The following is a 21,443-nucleotide window of genomic DNA, read 5'->3' as shown; positions in this document are numbered from 1 at the left end:
ATGGTTTAGCATAGGACAGGAACGGTTGGACTCGATGATCTTAAAGGTCTTTTCTAACCTTGTGATTCTGTGATTCTCCCACTCTACAACTTCATTTACCAAAAAAACCCCCCAAAAAACCTAAAACCACATAAAAGCCTTGCTACCAAAAGCAGACCACTGTTTGTGCAAGGCATCATTCAGGGTTGCAAACCTTCCTTACAAACTGGGCTTAAGTCAAAACTGTTCCAGAATTTCTTCTTTTCTAATGGTTGAAATGCATTTCTGACATGAAGAAAGGCTATTGCAGCTAAATTGAATTAAAAAGTGGAATAAACATCTAAATGAGCCACAGAGAGGAACAGTCAGCTGAGAAAAGTCACTCAAAGAAAAAGGGAAAGAGATAAACCACAGTGCATACCTGAATCTCTATTATCAGCAGTAAAGGCTTTACTTCTTTACAAGGGCAATGGCAAGGTAAAGCTCCTGCAATGCAGTGAAAGAATGCATGTTTTCAGTATGGGCACATGAAAGCATTAACGTAACAGACAGGGCACATTGTGTCCTGCCCTTGGCCAACGTGTAGTTGGCTACTCTGGACTGTGACCCGGCAAAAATAAGCAGTCCAAATGAATTTTCTCCTAGGTAATACACTGGTTCATTTACTGCGTGCAGTAGGCGCTGCCAGGCTGTTTTCCCAAGGGTCAGCGTGGGGGCAGGACATGTTGCTGAGGAATGGGAAGACCCTGTGCTGCACACAAAATGAGCCAATGCACTGCTTGGCACACAAAAAAGCTTCCTGGTACAGCTGATCCATTTGGCCAGTGCTCTTGGAAGATGGGAAGCGGCAGGGAACTTCACCACATCCCCTGACCACACATGTATTGTCCCATTGGCATCTATGTTTTTAAGGGTTTGGGTTTGTTTTTTTTTTTTCTTCCTCAGATCTCATTACTGACGGATTTATTTGTGGTTCCTTGAGCTCAGCAGTTTGAAATTTGATTTTAATTCTTCTCTATTTATCCAAGAACTTCTGCTCCTGCAGGCAGCCCCCAGCATCACAAAACCACACAGAATCACAGGGTTGAAAAAGATCCTTAAGATCATCAAGTCCAACCATTCCTGTCCTATGCTAAACCATATCCCTAAGTACCTCATCTACCCATCTTTTAAACATATCTGGGGTTGGTGACTCAACCCCCTCCCTGGGCAGCCTGTTCCAGGCCCTGACAACTCTTTCAGTGAATATTTTTTTCCTAACATCTAATCTGACCCTGCCCTGGCACAGCTTTGTGCCATTTCCCCTTGTCCTGTCTCCTGTCACCTGGCTGAAGAGACCATCGCCCACCTCTCTGCAACCTCCCTTCAGGTAGTTGTAGGTGATGATAAGGTCTCCCCTCAGCCTCCTCTTCTCCAGACTAAACATCCCCCCTTTTTCACTGGAGGGTCTTACCCTTTTCTGCCAATTCAGTCTATCAATTCTATTTCGAATACATACACCACTTTAGACACCACATCAAACCAGTGAGATGAGAAGCAGCAGTGCTGCTGATGCATCGAATGCAGATTCATTTCAACCACACTTAAATCAATTACTTGAATCCTTATTGATAAGAAAAAGTCACCTATTATTTCCTTATTCCCTTTGTTTCTCAGTTGCTTGAGCATGTTGATCTAAGTCAGCTTTTACATCCGCTTTGTCACCATGACCTTTTTTGATCCCAGCCCATTTGCTCTCAGATTAAGTCACGCTACAGAAGCTGCTTTTCCTCCAGGTTGTGGTTTTCATGTTCTTGGTTAAATGAAATCTTTCTGTGCCACCAGCCAGGACACCTGGTGCCTGATAAATGGTGGAGCTGAAGATGGCAAACCACAACATCCTCTGCCTGACACAACCCTTCTCCGAGTAAACATGGGGGCTACTGTGGGAATCAGGAAAAGGAACTGCATGAGGACTTGAGGAAGAGCTTCCTTGCAGATAGAGACACTGCTGGGAAGGTGTAAAGCAGACCTTCGCCTCCACCTGTCTCCCCTTGCCACCCGCCTGGAAATGGACAAATCTGTGTCGAGGGCTGAGCTGTACCCAAGCAGGGCTAGGAGCGAAAAGCATGATGTAAATCACTGCCCTTTGCACATATTCATTCTCCAGCAGTTCATTTCTACCTCCTCCGGGGCTTTTGCCATGCCCATCAGTCACCTCACACCATGTCATCTCCTCTACAGCTGCTTCCACCCGCCCCAAGCTTTGCTTCTTGCCTCTGCCGAGGAAACCAGTCCCTCTCTTCAGAAGCTCCCCTCTTCTCATTCCTGCTCTGCTGTTTCACAAAAGCAGGGCTAAAGGCCTGCGGTGGTTTAGCCCTGGCTGGAGGCCAGATGCACACTAAAGTCTCTATCACTCCCCTTTTTGGCTGAACAGGGGAGAAAATATACATTGAGAGGCTTAGGAGTCGAGGTAAGGACAGGGAGAGATCATTCCACAATCAGCGTCACGGGCAAAACAGACTCAACACAGAATAAAGGAAAGAAACTCTCTAATTTATTACCCTGCACTGCACACCCAGTGACACCAGAGTTGGGTAATGAGAAGTGTGACCAGACCTTAAAGCACCTCCCCCCCACCCCTCCTTTCTTCACTTTAGTCATGATTTCACCCCCGTCTTCCCCACATTGTGGCATGGGGTGGGGCAGGGAATGGGGGAATAGGGGTTTTGGTCAGTTCCTCACAAGATGTTCTCCTTCTTAGTTGTGCCATGCTCCCCACTTTGGGTTTCCTATCCAGAGGCATTCTCAAAAGAAACCCAACAAACAAACAAACAAAACCCATTGGAAAAAAATTCCCTATTTGTAAACAGCTGGAAAAGTAGTTACATGCGGTGCTGCCAGGAACTGAACTGCAGGTGGCTGTGAAAAGGAGCTTTCAGCATGTGGACTGAATAGCAGGGTAGTGGGGACCATGTGCAGTCATGTTCTGTGCATAATATTTAACATGTGATCACTAACATGCTGGTGCACCGCTCAGGCCGACAGAGAGCTACATGCATCCCAGCGCCACTCCCATTTGCTTCAGTGAGGTGACAAAATCACAGTGTAATGGAATAATTCAGGTTAGAAGGGACCTCCATCCAGTCACAAATGCAGCTTGTTCAGGGCCGTGTCCCATTAAGCCCTGAGCACCCCACAGAGGGAGGTCCCACCGCCTCTCTCGCAACCCTCTCCAGTGCTTGACCATCCTCACAGTAACACAGTTCTTTCCTGTTATCTAATGGGAATTTCCCAAGCCACAACTCATGCCCCTTGTCCTGCTGCTGTGTACCTCTCAAAGGGTCAGCTCCAGCTTCTCTGAGCCCTCCATCTGGGAGCTATCCTGGTGCCTGTTAAGAGACAAGGGACTCCTGGTGCCCAGATCTCCAAGCACTCAGGAAAAGGCAGAGACCGGCTGTGGCGCACGAGGGCAGAGGATGTGCTCAGTGGGAATGTGTTCCTGTTCTGGGAACACCAAGGTCTCAACCCTGACCTGCAGCTCAGCCACCGATCAGGGCTCAACCTCTTCATCTTTATGGCTCACTGCAAGGATTGCTTCTGGCTGCTTTGCAAAGACATCTGCTTCTCTGTCCCCCCACCTCAATTAAACCCTAATAGATACAATTAGAGAGTCTTTTATTTTGCAAAACTCTTCTAAATAGCATTACACAGGGCCTCACTTTCTAAAAAAGAGTCTGAAAGTTTCCCTCCTTTCCACTGTGACCTACCAGGGGTTCAGCAAAACCTTAATTTGATGTGCGAGGCAACTTCTGAATGCCAAGAGCTGCACCTGTGCTCCTGGCCAGGTGGAATGCACCTCCAGTAAAGTAGGAGATGCACTTCTTCACATTTCCTGCTCAGTTTGTTAAACAGGTTATATCTATTTTTAAAAGCATTGTATTACAAACTTACAGGGAACAACACAGGAGTTTTTTCAACAAAATTAAGCTGAGCTGGAAGGAGGGGGGGGGAAGGAAAAAAAAAAAAAAGAAAGAAAGAAATAATGCATTAATCTTGGTGTCAAGAAACAAAGTCTGTAATGTCCAAACACGCTGCACAGAATGGGAGAGGGGAAAAGCATAGTGGCTGGTGGAATGCAATTTTTTTTCACTCCTTTAAAATTATGTCAGTTGTCACTTAACTATTAGGGGTTTTTTTCCCTTCTGTTATGTAATGTATGAACCACGTAGCTTCACGTCGCTCCTGTCCTGGCAGTTTACAAAAGGCGTGTGGCAACTTCATTTCATTTAATTGTACTTACAATTAAAGCTTGAGGAAAACAACAGTGGCAACCCCAGCAAGGACTGGTGGTGATGATCCACGGCTGTTCCCGCTCTTTTTTCGGTGACACAGAATCGTGCCTTTGGCCTACTCCCCTTTGGAGGAGGGGGTCTGGTTGCACACTTTTTAGGCGGCACTTTTTGTTCTGCCTACAATGCCGACCACGGCACAAGCCTCCTCACGGTACAGTCGTGTTGATCTCCTCCGAATTCGAGGTGTGTTCCCCAGATCTAGCACTGACAGCAGACCTGGCCTCGCCCAGGTGATGACGCTCTTACCAGCCTGTCTGTATTCCCCGCGTGTCTGCCTTATCTTTTCGATATTCAAATTTTCAGGGAAGCCCTAGCAAACAAGGAAGTTGTCCTTCAGCCTTAGAAAAATAAAGTTGGGGTTTTGGGTTTTGGGTTTGGTTTTTTGTGGGTTGTTTTTTTTTTTTTTTCCTTTTCCCCTTTTGCACAAGTGCTCCAGGCACCCTGGAAATCATAACGCAGCGGGGCCAGGAGAGAGCCTCACGTTGCCCAACCTATGCACGGTAAAATTACATGAAAAATTACTCTGGGACAAAGGCATGACGACCCCAGCCTGCTTATCCTGGCTGCAGAACAAATGCTGTTGTCATCCGGTGTTTAACTTATGAGGCAATAACGATCGCTTGTGATTTTGATCCTGCAAGAGCTACAATAATATCCTGTATTTCAGACCTGACAGCAAACCCTTTTCTGAAGGACTCTTCTGTACATAGTTACACAATAGACTTTTGTACATAGACAAAAAATCCAACTATTGAATAATATACCATTCTGATTGGTAAAATATATCTAGCTTAAAAATCCTGGAAGTCTGGGGAGGTTCCTGCTGTCTAGATGCCAGCCAGTGTTACTCCAATTCACAAGAAGTGTGTAAGGGAAGACCCAGGGATCTGTAGACCTGTCAGTCTAACCTCAGTTCCTGGAAAAATTAAAGGGGAGATTATATTGAGTACTACTGAAAGGCATTAAAAGAGTAATGCAGTCATCAGGCACCATCAGCAAGGGTTTACAAAGGGAAAGTCCTCTTTAACTAATTTGATATCCTTCTACGATAGGGTCACCCACCCAGTGGATAAAGGAAAGGTGGTAGATGTGACTTTTCTGAATTTGAGTAATGCTTTTAATATTGTCACTCACAGGGTCCTTCTGGACAAGTTGTCCAGCTGTGGGATAAGCTGGTACCTGGTGCACTGAGTGAAGAACTGACCGAAGGCCAGAGCTCAGAGGGTTGTAATGAATGGGGATACATCTGGCTGGTGACTGGTCACCAGCAGCATTCCTCAGGGTTCAATTACAGGGCCGATTCTGTTCAATATAATTATCAGTGATCTGGATGCAGGATTTGAATGCACCATCGACAAGTTTGCTGACAGTACTGATCTGTGAGGTGCTGTTGCCTCACCTGAGGGACAGGAGGCCTGGCAAAGGTATCTAGATAGACTGGAGCACTGGGCAATCATCAGTGGCATGATATTTAACAAGTCCAAGTGCCAGATTCTGCACCTAGGATGGAGTAATGCCAGGGACGAGTTTAAACTGGGAAAGGAGTGGCTGGAGAGCAGCCCTGCATTAAGGGACCTGGGGGTGCTGGTTGGCAGCAGCTCAGCAGGAGTCAGCAGTGTGCCCTGGCAGCCAAGGGGGCAAACCACATCCTGGGGTGCATCAAACACGGTGTAACCAGCCAGTCTAAAGAGGTGTTTGTCCTGCTGTATTCATAGAATTATAGAGTGGTCTGGGTTGTCAGGGACCCCAAGAATCATAGAGTTCCAACCTACAGACATGGCCAAAAGAAGGGATCATTATGTCCCTGGATGAGAGGTGGTTAGGCTCGCCTGTACGTGGCACCTCTGGCTTTGTCGCTTTATCAGTTGCAAGGCATTTAGTAGTGTGGAACTGATTCAGAGAATCAATTAATATGCATGCTTTTATATCATAATAGGACATTTGCTTTGCCCCTTTGGTGTGCAAGTTTGGAGGAGTGATCCCCCTTGCACCCAGCGCTGCACTAAACATACCTGCTTTGTAACCCTCTGCGGGTTGTGAAGTTTGTTTCCACACGTTGGACATGAGGAGGAGAGGGAGGAAATGCTTTTTTAGTACAGCAGTGGTGCAGCCTCACCTGGAGCCATGACTGCAGTTCTGGGCCCCACAATTTAAAAAGGATCTGAAGGTCCTTGAATGTGTCCAGAGGAGGCCAAAAAAGCTGGTGCCAGGGCTGGAAGGCATGTCCTGTGAGGAGCAACTGAGGGTTTTGGCCTTGTCTAGTTTGGAGAAAAGGAGGCTGAGGGGTCACCCCATTGTTCCCTACAGCTTCCTGAGGAGGGGAAGCAAAGATGTAGGTGCTGAGCCCTTCTCCCTGGGATCCAGGCTTACCACTTGTGGGAACAGTTCAAAGCTGTGCTGGGATGTTCAGACTGGACATTATGAAGCACCCCTCATTATGAAGCACCCCTTTACCAAGAGGGGGTCAAGCACTGGAACACGCTTCCTGGGGAGGTGGTGGATGCCCCAAGCCTGTCAGTGTTTAAGAGGCATTTGGACAATGCCCTTAACAACAGGCTTTAACTTCCAGTCAGCCCTGAAGTGGTCAGGGAGTTGGACTAGGTGATTGTTGTAGGTCCCTTCCAGCTGAACACTAGTAAGAAACACTTACTAATAATTCTCCCCACCAAATGCCATTTTCATGCCCAAGAGCCAATTGGGCTTGCTGCCAAAAATGAACCATGAGGGCTGTTTTTCTTACAAAAAGGTGTGAGCACCTTTCTTTCCCAGTCCCAGCAAATAAATCCGCACTCATTGCAGTGACCTAGCATAAAACTATGTTTATGCAGTGACCTGTTCAATTTATGTACAGAAAATAATGGGAATTGGTCCCACAGCAGTCTGAGGAACTTGGAGGGGAAATAAATAAATAAATCCCAAGTCATGGCTTGCCCCAAAACACAGGAACAAGAAACAAAGTGAAGGCCAAGTCTTTCACTCTACTACACAAACCAGAAGTATCTGAGAAAGCCAAGTAAGCACAGCCAAAGACAGAGCTATGGTGGTAGGAAGACAGAGGTTGAAGGGAGTTACAGCAACGTCTTCGTATGGATATCAAGTTCCTAGCATAGTAACAGGGAGAAAAGGGACCATTGTTTTCTGGAAAACTGGAAGTTTGAAGATGCATGAGTTAAGCTCACAACAGAAGGACTTGCACAAGAGATAGAGAGAAGCTTGAAAAATTGATAAGGGGGCAGACACGACCTCAGAGATGAATGTCTTCCAATGCCTAATCCCCACAGGTCCCAGACAACACAAAGAAAATGCCACAAGGGAAGAGTATCTCCTGCAACTTCCTTACCCTTTCACCCAGTGTGAATACTCAGCTGTGCATGATGCCATTTTGGGTTTACACTACCACAGACAAGATGAGAAACTCAATGTCCTGCTTCAATTCTAGATGAGAAAGAGGGTAACAACTGGACTAGTAGCATAAAAGTCCCCCTGAAGATGAAGTGAGCCTGGTTCTCGTGTACTCTGAGACCACTTTAGATCATCTGCCTGAAAAGGGGTTTACAAGGGCATGAATGTACAGACCAGCTCTGCTTGAAGGGCCCTTGTTGACAGACGTGGGTTTGAGCTGGAATTAACTTCTCCTGCTCCAAACCACCTGCATGGGCTCCCTTTTAAGTCCCTGGCAGTAGGCAGGTGCCTGTCAGAGAGACACACTGCTCCTCACAGCCAAAGTCCAGCTCTGTTGAAAGGGGAGTGCTCTGGGACAGCAGAATAGGTTGTTGGGCATCCCAGGCAGAGCCCACAGCAGCTTCAGAAGGATTGCCTACCCAGTCTGCCTCTTCTAAGTCCCTCTGGGAAGGGGTGCCCATGCTTGTCAGGAAGATCCTCTTCTTGCTCTTCTTCTTCTCGAGGGACTCAGACTCAGACCCAGAAGTCCCCGGGCTGTGCTCTTACCCTTCAGCACTTGCTCCATTCCCCTGGTCACAACATAGCAGCACACTGAAAACTGCCCAAAATGTGTCCAAACTCCAGTCCCTGGATTCATCAAGCTTTACACCAACCAAAGCAGCATTATCAGTAAAAGAACTGGTCAGCACCTCACATCAAGGAAGCACGATGACCTAGACTTGGATTCAAGTCAAGAGTCTGGATCAGATCCCAGCTGAGAGCTCTTTGAATTAACCTAGCTTTCCACCACCAAAAGAAATCCAGTCTGCAAGACATCAGAGTGCTATGATGGAGGAAAATATTCAAGCAACCTTTTATTTCCCCCCTCTTATTTTTTCCCTTTCTCACATCCAGACCTTTCCTCTTCTTCCTGAGAGGAGGGGAGAGGAGGGGACATCTTGGCACAGAGGTAGAACCGGAGCTGTAGCAAACCCCCATGCCCAACGCTGCTCTGCAAACAAGCTTACCACCTGCTTTCCCCTCTCCCTCGTCCCTACCACTGCCTCTGTGTGTCACCTCCAAGCTGGAGGGTGCCAAGGAGGCAGAGGGTGGGCAGAGCCCTGTTATATCAGTAAAGGTGGCTGCAGACCCCACTTTATCCTGCTGGGGCATTAACAGGTCAACAAAAACCTGTTCTCCTCCAGCTCTAATATGCATCCAAGGGTACCCCTAACTCTAGCTGGTTGGGCCCTTCCTCCCTTCCTCCCTTCCTCCCTTCCTCCCTTCCTCCCTTCCTCCCTTCCTCCCTTCCTCCCTTCCTCCCTTCCTCCCTTCCTCCCTTCCTCCCTTCCTCCCTTCCTTCCTTCCTTCCTTCCTTCCTTCCTTCCTTCCTTCCTTCCTTCCTTCCTTCCTTCCTTCCTTCCTTCCTTCCTTCCTTCCTTCCTTCCTTCCTTCCTTCCTTCCTTCCTTCCTTCCTTCCCCCCCCTGCTCCTTTCCTCCCTTTCTTTCTCTCTCTCTCCCTTTCTCTCTTTCTTCCTTTTATCTCTTTCCTCTTGCTTTTCTTTCTTTCTTTCTTTCTTTCTTTCTTTCTTTCTTTCTTTCTTTCTTTCTTTCTTTCTTTCTTTCTTTCTTTCTTTCTTTCTTTCTTTCTTTCTTTCTTTCTTTCTTTCTTTCTTTCTTTCTTTCTTTCTTTCTTTCTTTCTTTCTTTCTTTCTTTCTTTCTTCCTTCCTTCCTTCCTTTCTTTCTTTCTTTCTTCCTTTCTTTCTTTCTTTCTCTTTCTCTCTCTCTTTCTCTCTCTCTTTCTCTCTCTCTCTTTCTCTCTCTCTTTCTCTCTTTCTCTCTCTCTTTCTCTCTCTCTTCTTTCTTTCTTTTCTCTCTTTCTTATCTTTTTTTCTTTCCTTCCCTTTCCTTTTTAATGTCTACAATGTTCTTACATCCGGGTTTGTGTCCACATGGCAAAATCAGAGCACTCATCGCAAGAATAATGATGTAAACGTGGCTTCTTATCCTCCAGCCATTGCCTGCCTGGCAAAAAGGTTTAGAAAATGTAACAATAGTTTTGAAATAAATAGGAGGAAAGTAAAGACCGGCAGTGTACTTTCCACATCGATGGCAAATATACTACTGATGTGAAAAGTAAACAGCTCTGAACAAGAGGAGAAGCCGCAGCGGATAAATTCACCCCTGCGAGCTGCTGGCTTGAAATGCCGGTGCCTTGGGACCGGGATAGAAAAACCCCCAAGCTTAGCACCTCACACCGCAAAACCAGCTGTTGAAAAGCGGATCGTCTGCAGGCGGGTAGCGCCAGGAGCCCAGCCGAAACTCTCAGAGGGTTAAAAAAACCCCCTTGCTGCGTATTTCGAAAGCTCACATCCTTGCGTGGAGTGCTTGAAGCGATCGGAACACCTGTATTCTACAAGCTATGTAGAATAGCCCCCCGGCAAGGCTATATTTGGGGGGAGGAAAGGGGGGTGCCTACATGCAGAAAGAGATGCCAAGCTGTAAGGACTAGGACAAGGCTGGCAGCGAGCGTCTGCGGAGTGGAGTGGCTGCCGCCCTCTCCCGTGCCCCGCAACGCTCAGCTCCGGGACAAGGAGAAACCAAAGCCCAGGTACAGGGCGCCTCGCCCTGTCTTTGTTTTCGGGTCTGGTTTTTACTGCTCCCCCGGGGAGCGCCGCGCACCCCCCCGCTGTGCCGCGGGGCCGGGGTCCGCCGTCCGCTCCGGGGGCTGCGCTGCGCCCCCCGCCCCGCCGCGCCGCCGCTCGGGCGCGGCTGGGGGGACCCCGGGGAGGTGCTGCAGGGCCGGGCGAGGCGGGGGCGGCCCCGGGGGCGCCGGGAGCTCCTTCTGCTGATTGGGCTGCGCGGCCCGGGGCGGTCTCGGCCCCGCTCCGCCCGCTGCCGCCGCCGCCGCCGGGACTCGGTCGCTCCCGGGCTGCCGCCGCCGCGGCTCCGCGCCGCCTGCCCGCCCGCCCGCCTGCCTGCCCGCCCGCTGCCGCCTGCCGGGCCCATGGCGAGCACGTCGGCGGAGATCATCGCCTTCCTGCTGACCATCTCCGGCTGGGTGCTGGTCTCCTCCACGCTGCCCACAGACTACTGGAAGGTGTCCACCATCGATGGCACGGTCATCACCACCGCCACCTTCTGGGCCAACCTCTGGAAGACCTGCGTGACTGACTCCACCGGCGTCTCCAACTGCAAGGACTTCCCATCCATGCTGGCGCTGGACGGTCAGGCTCCCGCCGACACCCATCCCAATTGCCCCTCAACCCTCAATTCCCCCGTCCCCTCGCCCCCACCCCGTGCCGGTCTGCGGGAGACGGGGCGCTCCCTCCGGGCCGGTCCCGGAGCCCATGGGGGGCGGTGGCTGTGCCTCGGTGGGGCTGGTGGGCAGCGGGGTGGGGGGGGGAGGTCGGGGCGCGCCGAGCAGGTCCCGGAGGGGCGGGAGGGGACCCCGTGGAGGCGGCTCCCACGCGGGATCGGCGCCCCGGTGTCCCCGAGCAGGTGGGCACGCCACAGGAGGGGGGCTTTTTCCCCCAAACCCCACGGACTGATCTGGGGTTTGATGCCCAGGTGCCCGCGTTGGCTCTCGTTTTTAACCCCATCGGGAAACTCCGCGGGTGCGGGTTTGCCACAGGAAAGACGCGGGCAGAGGGTTCCTGCCGATTTATCTTCCGACTGTCGTGACATTCCTCTTTTTGATGGCTGTGCCAGCCGCGCAACGCTCGGTGGAGAAGAACAAACCTGGGCGTCATTTGGCTTCAATTAACGTTCCTTTGCTTCTTTCTTGTTCTTTCTCCCCCCCCCCCCCCCCCTTTTTTTTTTTGGTTATTAACTCGGTTGTCATTGCTTCATTGATGAATGGGGGTGTAAAAGCTTGGGGCAGTCAGGGGATGCAAAGGGATGCACGCAAAAGGGATGCAGGAAAAGGGATGCGCGCGAAAGTGATGCACGACTAGGGATGCACGACTCAGCTTAGCTTTTAGGGCAGTGTTTTGCTCCTGTGCCTGACACCACAGGCTGTGTTGGTGCAGTGTTTCTTTCCCTTCTGGATAAGGGGAAACATTTTTGCCCTTTAAGGAAGCCCTACTGGGAAACTGGAACCACGGGAAATCTTGGCGACTAAACTTTGAGTGGGTAGATTGGCACTGACTGTGGTTGGTGGGAACAGTGGAAATGCGGGTGGCATCGGCTTGTAGCCTCAGGAGGGGACTGTGAAGAGAGGGAGGAGAAGGGTTTTTAAAATGAAGGGGACTTTTCCAAGTTTTTATGGCGGCACATTAATACAGTGTACAACATCCCAGTGTCTTTGGTACTCGCAAAAAACTTACAGTCCGGTTGGATACTCCCTTTGTGCTGGACACGGAGAGTGGATCTCCGTGTGAAAGGTTGGCTTAAAAGGGCACAAAGTCTGTTAATTGAATCGCTAACAGAGATTCAAATTATCATAACAAGGATCAATATTATCATGAAGCTAATCAATGCCAATGTCACAAAACTTTTCACCTCTGTATGTACCAAGGGCTGAAAGACGTCAGGTTACTAAAAAGAGGGAACACAGGGAATCCTTAAAATCACTGTGGCAGGATGCTTCCCTCAGATGGGGAAGTACCAGTCCCCAGACGTTCTTCTGACCCAGCCCCATAGTGGCAGAGGGGTTCACTGGTTCCTCCGAAGGGGTCGGAGAGCTGGCTGGCCTCTGCTGGTGTCAGTGACCCTGTGGCCAAGTGTAGCAGCTGAGAACGTGGTCTCTGGCCTCCGGCAAGGAGCTGTGGTCTGTGTGCAGGTGGGCGAGGAGTGATCACCAGTACCAAAGCATTCAGAGCTGTTGTTTAGAGGTTCTTGTAGTTCTGGGCTAATGTGTTTTCAGAGTAAGAGAATGAGGAATGAGTGTGTGAGGCACCCGCTGCATGGTCAAAAAGACAGCAGAGCACTAACTTGCTTTGGACAGAAGCAAACCCAACGTGCGCATCTGGAAGAGCCTCATCCCATCCTCCTGTTTATCAGCAGTGGAAGATTATTGGCTCCAGCATTTCTCAAGAACATCTCCAAACTCTGTGGGGCCAGATCCTGGTACCCAGGTGCCATGCTAATTGAAAGGCAGCTGGAGAGGGTGACGTGACCCCACAGCGCAGGCCAGGCAAGCTGGGATGGGGTGGAAGGGCAGCCGCACAACCAGAGGTGCTTTCAGTAGCTGGCCTAGCCCAGACTCCCCTCCTTGCAGCTACAGGCTCTGCTGGGAACCTGTTGGTGCCTGACAATGGGTGTGTGTCCCCCCTTGTCACCCCAACCCTTCCCCAGTGCAGGAGCGTGCTTTGGGGTTGCAGTGTGTCACGCATAGCTTACAAGGATTTGTATGTCAGCATGAACCCCAGCCTCCTTTGGTCATTCAGGTGGCCTCTCCCTCCCCTCCTCTTCCTGCCTGCATGGATTTACGTGGCTAAACTGGATCCCATTCCATGTGACTCGGGGGACATGGAAATTGCCTCACTCCATCCTCTGGTGGGGGGCTGTGAAGGTGCCAGAAAAGGGCAGAAGTAGCTCCCTGAGGTGTTTGTGAGCAGACACACTAATCCTATAGAGTGGTGACAACACGCTGCTCCCCTCAAAATGGTAAGGCAGGACTGGGAAATTACCAGAAATAATTTTGTTGTCCCAGGGAAAGGTGACCGTGCTCCACTCCTTCTTCATGTAGCTGGAGAGGATCTGTCCCACAGAGACAATCTGAAACCTCTTGGGTTTTGCTGGACTTCTTGTCCAAAGAGACTGCTCAGGTCTGCCAGGGGATCAGGGGCAAAACAAGGGGGTAGGAAATCAAGGTGTCACTCTGCCTGCAGGTGATGGACAGGTGCAGAAGAAGTCCTTTCTTTTTCAGAAGCTGTGTCGTAGTTAGGGTCAGGAGTGATCTGGGGGTGGTTCCCTGTTACCCTTCTTTGGGTTGGCATCACGGCGGTCTCGGTGTTCCGCACATCGCTGTGGGGCGGCACGGGAGCGGGGCCGGCCCCATGGCTCTCAGGCCATCGCTCCACACGAGTGGAGAGAATTGCATGTGATGCCCTCCCGCCTTTATGTGTTCCTGTTCCAGAAGCTCATTTGGCCAGCCCTCGTTAAGGGCTCAGCCCCGTGTTGTCTCTGTGAGCTGTGTCTGTGGGACTTGACAGGCATTTCGTGTTTGCTTGAGCGCGCTGCTGGCTGTGGGTAGAAACTCAGTGATGAAACCACCTCCCCAAAAGAGGATGTATCGGTTTTCATGTTTCCAGTGGTGGCTCCGATGACCTTTTGCAAGAACAGAGCCAAACAAAAATTTACATATGAGCTTAAAGAGGATATTAGAGCTTACAAATCACACATAAGCAGTGGGTGTGTACTTTTAGAAGGAATCTGTGCTGTATCTGCAAGGCAACTTCTTACACTCCATGTGCTGCAGGCTGTGGGATGCCACCAGAGGCATTTACTGTGAAAGTGGCAGCCTCCAGAACTTTGAATACATTTTTTTTTCTGGAGTGTTACATGATATGTATTCCTCCTAACTCCATGTGAGCATGAGAGGCAAGCGTGAGAGCAGTGAGGCAAGACAGATGAAGACCTAACAAGATTAATTTGAATGCAAGACAAAACACATTTGGGTTTTTTTTTTTTAAAAAAAAAGAAACTGAAACACACCACCTTGGAATAGGTTTCTCTTGGAATGCTGCTAAACATGACTTTATGAGTAATGCATGTTTGTCTGCTTGTCTGTTTAAAACATATGGCTTTTTTGTTGCTTGGAAACTTCATTTGGGTGCTGAATATGTCCCTTACACGCTTCCTACAGGAGCTGGTGCAAACAGACAATAAACATTTGGAAAGGGGATGGGGCAGTCTTTGGTCCTGAGTGGAGAAGTGTGGAGAATTAGGCAGCTCCCCTTTACACTTCTCTGCATCAAGCGCCCCGGTGAGCACCATAGTGTCGTTGCTTTCTAGGAAGCAAAGAAACTCACAGACTCACCGAACGGTTGGGGTTGGAAGGGACCATAAAGATCATCAAGTTCTAACCCCGCTGCTGGGGGAGGGGGAAGAAGTCAGCTCTGAAGAAGTTGGCTGTGACAGTCACATAGACTTAGCTGAGGGTCCAAGCAAGAGGAGGCTGGATTTGGTGAAAAGATCTCGTGTTTCCTAATGCGTCGGTCAACCTAGTGGGACTAACAGAGCCTTCTGCTCTTCCATGTTACCGGTGTAGATAGTGATTTGGTTTTTATTAAACATATTTTTTTTGGTTTTAAAAGGTGTGCCAGTTGGGTGATTGCTGTGGTGAGCTGAAACAAGCCTGCCCAATTCAGTGAAATATTTAGTGAGGAAGGTTACTCATTCAGCAGAACTGAGCACTCCTCCAGCTCGCGCTGTTTATAATTGAAAATGATTTCTGGGTGGGTGAGTTAATTATTTCTTGCTGTCTCACTACCCTCCACCTATTCTGAAACTGCGTGCTGACCTTCAGGAACAGTTGAATTTCAGCCCTGTGGTTCCTCACATAAGCTGGCTGTTTTGGTTGAGGTGAATATGTACTGTTTCTCCTTGGAGGTTCAGGCATAAATAAAAGTTTAGAGGACCTTTGGGTAAATATGTTCATGGTTCAGCACTTTAATGTGTCAATTAGCTACTAACAGTGTCAATAAATTGGACCTGTCAAAAATAATAGCTTCCTGCCAATCTTCACCTCCTGCTTTACCCGTGTGCTACAAGAAACACATTACACACCATCAAAAGTACTAAAAGCCAGCCTTTCCATGCCTATAGCAAAAGTTAGCAAAGCAAAGCAAGACTGCTTTCTTCAGACTCAGGGTTTATAAACTAAGAGCCACCTTCTGAAGTTCTTCTTGAAGCCCTCTGCCTACTGACATCCCTTGGGTTTTTCCCAAGTGAAGAAAAAGGAGTAAGAACATGGGATTTTGACTCGAAAGCAGAGGTGTAGGTGTACCTCTCACCCAGGTTTGAACTGAGGTGTTTGAGAGTGTGGTTTTTACGTCACCGTTGAGGAAATTTTACTCTGCCCAGTTGGGTGAGAAAGGTGGTCACCTCGCCTGGTGTTAGGTAACTGCAGTCTGGTTGGGTGAGGTAGCTGCTGTCCGGCTGGATGAGGTAACAGCGATCTGGTTGTTCACTCAGGGTCATCCCCTGGCTCTCTGCTTCCTTTGCCATGGATGGAGAAAAGGAGGTTCCTTCACAGAGAGCAGTTCACCCTTCTACCGGTGGGGTCTACCTCACAGTTCACGCTTAACATACCTAAGGATAAGGATAGGCACTTTAGCTGGGCTCAAATGACTCTCTCCGAGTCCAACAGGAGACTTAACAGCTGTTTCATTGGCTGTTGTATTTCTCTAGCAGAACAGGCTGCAGAAGCACATGTCAAACGAGAGAGGTCTGTGTGGTTGCCAACAGATGTGGATGAACGGCAGCAGGCTGCGTTTGCAGCTGTGCAGCACAGCACCTGACTTTGGTAGGACTGATACAATGGGGCATTACGTGCTACCAGTCCCTTCTCCTGTGCTGCTTGTTGCACAAAGCTGGGAACCAGTGTGGGTTGTTTGAAACACCATTCGTACGCGGAGAGCTCATCCTGGAGCTGACAGGTCTCCAGCAGCAGCTGAGTAAGGCTGTAAGGAGTGCAGACAGTGTCCGTGCTTGAGTGATAGCCATCTGCAGCTCAAGGACCTGCCAGCCAGACACAGACTTCTCTCTAATGAGTGTATCCAGTCTCTTTCTGCAAACCTGTAGCATCCACATGTCCCATGGAAAAGAGTTCCACAACTCCGATGTCTGAAGAAGCGCACTTTTTGTTTTGAATCTTCTGCCTTCTGTTTTCATTAGATGTCCTCTAGTTCCTGTTTTAACATATTAATGTCCTATAAATTGAAGACTTTTAGGCAGGCTGGGGTGGTTGGTTTTTTTTCGTTGTGTATTTGCTATCACCTAAAATTTGGAGCAGGCAATGAACACGTGGTTTAGCTCTCAGCATTTCCACACACTGGGGATCAAAGCAAAAAGAACAAAACACCTGAATAGCAGAAGTGCATTTTCATTTTAAATGAGGTGTAACAACAGGTTATGAAGAAAAACAGCTTGTGATGGCCGCTGGGCTGTGTAAGGTTGCAGCGTTCCGCCCTGTGACCAGCGGTACGAGATTATTACAGCCTTTCAGTTACAAGATATTCTGGGAAGAGAGAAGGGGCCAAGTTGTCCTGCTGAAAGTCCCTGTCCCTGGGAGGTCCAGCTCAGAGCTGCCTCAGCCAGCATGGCAGAATGGTATGTAGCTCAGGCCAGCCACATTTGTCCAGGCAGTAGTTTCTTTTATCTCCAAGGGTTACTTCTATCCATGAAGCTGAGCACGTGTCGGACTTCCTTGCAGAGTGAGGCCTTTTGTGGATCCAAACCCATGTGGCCCAGGCAGGGGTCAGCAGCTGCCATCAGCTGCTGGCCATACTGCATCTGCGACACGTTGGCAGCAGGACTGACATGTTGGGAAAGATTCCCTTTCTGTACACAGAGTGGGTCTGCAGCCTGTGACAGCCACTGCAGGGGCTGTGTGGGTTTGCTCTTCAAAACCTCATGGGTACAACCTCCTGCAGATACTGTACCCAGTGCCACAGGATTCTTTTTTGCAGCCCTGAGCGCCCTAACGTGTTTCCTATGAGCTGGGCTGAGGTGGCGATGCCCTGTGAAGGGGCACACATCACCCAGGAGAACGTGGCGCATGGTAAGGTGACGTTGCTCTGGCCAAGGCCTGGTTCGGGTTGCGAATGCCTGGCGCTGCGCGGAGGGAGAGGAGCTACAGCGAAAGCCGTGTCGGGCCTGTTTCTCACATTAGCCTTGCTCTTTCTCACTGCAGGTTACATCCAAGCCTGCAGAGGACTGATGATCTCCGCTGTCTGCCTGGGCTTCTTTGGTGCCATTTTTGGACTGGTTGGGATGAAATGTACAAAAGTCGGAGGCTCCGATCAGACTAAAGCAAAAATAGCTTGTTTAGCTGGACTGATTTTCATACTCTCTGGTAAATATACCTTATTTCTCTAAGTTTAGGATTTGAAGTCATACCGGAGCTGCTTCTTTTCCGCAGAAATCCCTGTGCACAGTTCTCCGTGACTTCATTAGCTTCAGGGTCAGGCCCAAAGCTCTTCTGCTGGCTCCACTGAATGGTTTGTCTTATGCTTTTCAGGGTTGTGCTCTATGACTAGTTGTTCCCTGTATGCAAACAGGATCACGTCTGAGTTCTTTGATCCTTCTTTTGTTGCACAAAAGTAAGTACTTTCCTATACCCATAAATCTTACAAAGAAGTAGACCTTAAGTTTCATGCTGTGCTCCAGAGCCCATCTAGGCAGAGAGCAGGTGCTTCTCCTCTTGGGCAGAGGAGGAGAGTGGGCTGCAGTTTTTATTTAATCATGGTTTCCAACTGTAGTAACTCTGTGATGGAGGTTAATGACCGAACACCTTCCCATAAGGCAATTGCTCTGTAATTTTTGTGCTCAGGCGTATCATAAGCTCAGCGGGGTTCTGCCCCTCTTGCTGCAGAGCTAGCAGGGTTCTTCAAGAGTGAATCATAGAATGGTCTGGGTTGGAAAGGCCCCCAAAGATCACAGAGCTCCAACGCCCCTGCCACAGGCAGGGCCACCAACCTCCACGCCTGGAGCTACACAAGGTTGCCCAGGGCCCCATCCAACCTGGCCTTGAACACCTCCAGGGATGGGGTATCCACCACCTCTCTGGGCAGCCTGTTCCAAGTGAAGCTTGTGTTTGTGTCAGAGGTGCAGCAAAAGGATTTCACAAGACAGCAGTGTTCACTAGGTGCATCTTTTGATAGGAAAGGAGGAAAATGGTTTCCTGAATCTTATGGTAGAAGGTGGTTTCCATACACCCGTCAACCACTGTGCAAACTTCACTCTTCTTGAGGAGAGGTTTCAGCAGGCTCTGTGGACTTAGTGCTGACAGATTTTCATATCCCAATGGCTGAAATTTGGATCATAAACCTTATAACCCGTTGACTATATAAGGACCGACATAAATGCTTTGACTAAACTTGTAATTCGATTTAAGGGAGTGAATGTTTGTGGAATTGCAGGATGCATGCCAGAAATAATGAGCACCCCTACAGACTCCCTTGAAAGCTGTGCAAGTTCTCAGGACCTACAAAGGTGACACTTCATGAACCCGTGGATTTTGGGTTCACATCTTACCCACCAAGTCTGAAAACGCTGGCTGTAAATTACAGCTTCGTTAACTTTCTAGGTCTGGCTTCTTACGTAATGTAAAGTTATCTTTAAAGACAAGGCTTTCTAAGCTTTGGTGGTGGTAGTGCCAGGATATGTCAAGAATTGGGTATGAATTTCCCTGAGATCCAAGTAAGGGCTCAGTAAGGAACTCTGAGCCTTTCTGTTTCGTTGTGGTAGAAAGAAAATAATCTGAATAAATACCATTAACTGGATTTACATTTGCAGTAGCCCCTTGAAATCAGGTTCATATTAGCTTCCTCCATAATTCTGCTATAGTTTCTGCTTGTTTGATACGGTGAGAACAGGATCCAGAGGCCTCCAAAAGAAACAAAGATGTGAGGTACTGTGAAGAAAATGGAGCTTGGCTATATAGCCAGAAGTTAATTATTCATCAGGCTTACTGTTCCTAGTAAAAAATACCATGGTTCTTGCCAGACCTCCCTTTCCTACACTGTATCCCTGTGCTGTTCTGCTCCAAAAGAGCAGGCCGACCTCGCAGAGGAGTTTTACTGTGAGCAAGTGAGAATTTCGGTCCACATGCTGAAATAAAGGCAGCCAAACCTCCTATGCAGAAGTTACCTCTCTCCTGCAGCACCAGTGCAGCTCAGCTGCATGCGCACATAATCGCAGCCACAAAGATAAAGGCAGAGAGGAGAGCCAGAAGCTGTAATTTGAGTTGTGCCCGGTGTAGCTCCTGCAATGACCTTGTGTCAGATTGAGCTACCGGGGGCGATCGTCCCCCCTTCTCTCCCAACCAATGTGAAGTATGTTGGAGGGATGTTTTTTCATTGCCACCTCTAAAGCCTTGCATTGGTACACGTTGCAGGAGCGTTTAACGTGCTTTGCAGGTGTATTGTGGAATTCTGGCATGGGCTCCTCACGGGTGCTGCTTTGGGTTTCAGCCTTTCACATTCTGCTGCACGTTTCTCTCCTGAGAGAGTTACTCTGGTGGTGTCAGAGACGGGCTTGAGATAGCGCTAGCAGAAAGTGAAGGACAGTGGATGTTGAGTGTCATCTCAGCCATCACAATTCCCCTTCAGTCTTCTGCAGTTGGAGGAGGCACCCTGAATATGTATGGGTGCAGGAGCAATCAGAGACCTGCCTAAACCTTGAGACTTCTGGTTTGAATATATGCACCTACCTGAGGAATGGCAGCTACCACGGGGACACCCTGAAACCTGCCTTACGTAGGACGAAACCTTAGGCTGGATGCCCAAGATGGAACAGTTTGCACGGCCAGTTTAGTACAACTCCAGAGGGATTGTTGGGCCCTGGGCAGGAACACGCTTGGAGTCTTTGTGATAGTGTGTAACACCCTGGTGCTTGCAGCCAGGTTGGATTTCATTTCCCTTTGGGCGCCCCTGTTAGGAGAGAACTTGTGCTTCTGCTTTGCTCTCTTGCTCATGTTGCTCCCGCAGCTTCTCTTAGGAAACTATTTTGTCACTTTACTACTCTTGATTTAAAAAAACCCGCCCTCTTATAGGCTACCCTTTTTGTGCCCTGCCACAATTTGAACCCTGCCAGTCATCATCATCATTCTTACTGATGAGTGGGGCCGATTTATCCAAACTACCAGACTAAGTTGCCATTCTTTTGTAAAGGGAATTCTTGCCCTTTATATTTCTTGTCTCTGAGTGGATTGCTCACAGTTCATGTGGACCCTCTTTCCCCTCTCCCATGGTTGCCTTTGGATCTATTTTTCCTTTTCTGAGAATTCTTTAAGACTTGGATGTTCAAAATGTGTCTCCTTAGGTAGCTGGTCCGATGTGTTGAGTAGGTGGCTATGCCCTTTACGTGTGCCGACATCCAGTCAGCTATTGAAGCTTCCAGTGGTTTGCTTGGATGCTTCCTTCATGGATGGTCCTAATGTATGTAACAACTGCAGTATTTTTCTTCTGTACTGATAGTAGACTTCCTTCATGTCCCTGAACTCTTCCTCCCTGGATTACAGCAGAAATTCTGCTCTTTGCCTGCTTGGCCAGTGTAGTTGAAGGTGACTTCAGTTCCATGCAGTTGAACTCTCTTAGCCCTCAGGGGTCACCACCTCTGGCCTCTTCATCAGTGTCCCGCTCCCCTCAGCGATCTCTAAGCGATCCTTCAGCAGACCCATTTCACTGATTTGAGATGGTGGATGCGCAGCCACAGGCTTTGGGGAGTGGCTGCTTTGTCTCTGGCAACTGGGAGTTCTAAGAAGGCAAGAGCATTTTGCCTGCAAAGACTTTAGTGCTAAAGTGGGAAGGGGAAAACAGCAGGTGCAGAAATTTCTTCTAAAACAGCCTCTCTCCCTTTTCTTTTTGTTCTTATTTTCCTTTTTTTTTTCCCCTGGAGATACCAATGTATGTGAGGGTTTCTTCATATGGTAAGATCTTGTCATGTATTGGATGTTGAGGAGAGGCTAGGGTTGGGTTCTTAAATGCTGAAAAGGTGGGCTGGAGTAATTCAGGGAGCCAGACACAGGTCGATATGCAGCTGAAAATGAGCCTTTTCTCCTAAGTGCCAGTTTAAAT

At 48.9% G+C, this 21,443-nt stretch overlaps 1 protein-coding gene across 3 annotated transcripts in view; it reads left to right on the top strand.

Moving 5' to 3' along the window:
* Positions 1-21,443, top strand: part of CLDN10 (claudin 10) — a gene marked incomplete at both ends in the record, with an annotated part of 80,520 nt that overhangs the window by 55,725 nt on the left and 3,352 nt on the right. Inside the window, 3 exons of one of the 3 annotated variants that reach the window (XM_084275783.1) lie at positions 10,703-10,922; positions 17,678-17,719; positions 17,885-17,966. In XM_084275783.1, coding sequence (XP_084131909.1) covers positions 10,703-10,922; positions 17,678-17,719; positions 17,885-17,966 — 344 coding nt within the window. Of the gene's footprint in view, positions 1-10,702; positions 10,923-17,557; positions 17,720-17,884; positions 17,967-21,443 lie in introns of those variants that run through there. The other 2 variants (XM_084275782.1, XM_084275784.1) reach the window with 2 other exon arrangements.

This window comes from Gallinula chloropus (genome assembly GCF_964237585.1).
Source record: "Gallinula chloropus genome assembly, chromosome: 1".
Lineage (NCBI taxonomy): Eukaryota > Metazoa > Chordata > Aves > Gruiformes > Rallidae > Gallinula > Gallinula chloropus.
The sequence above is the reverse complement of the archived record's forward strand: the minus strand, read 5'-3'. Positions and strand labels throughout refer to the sequence as shown.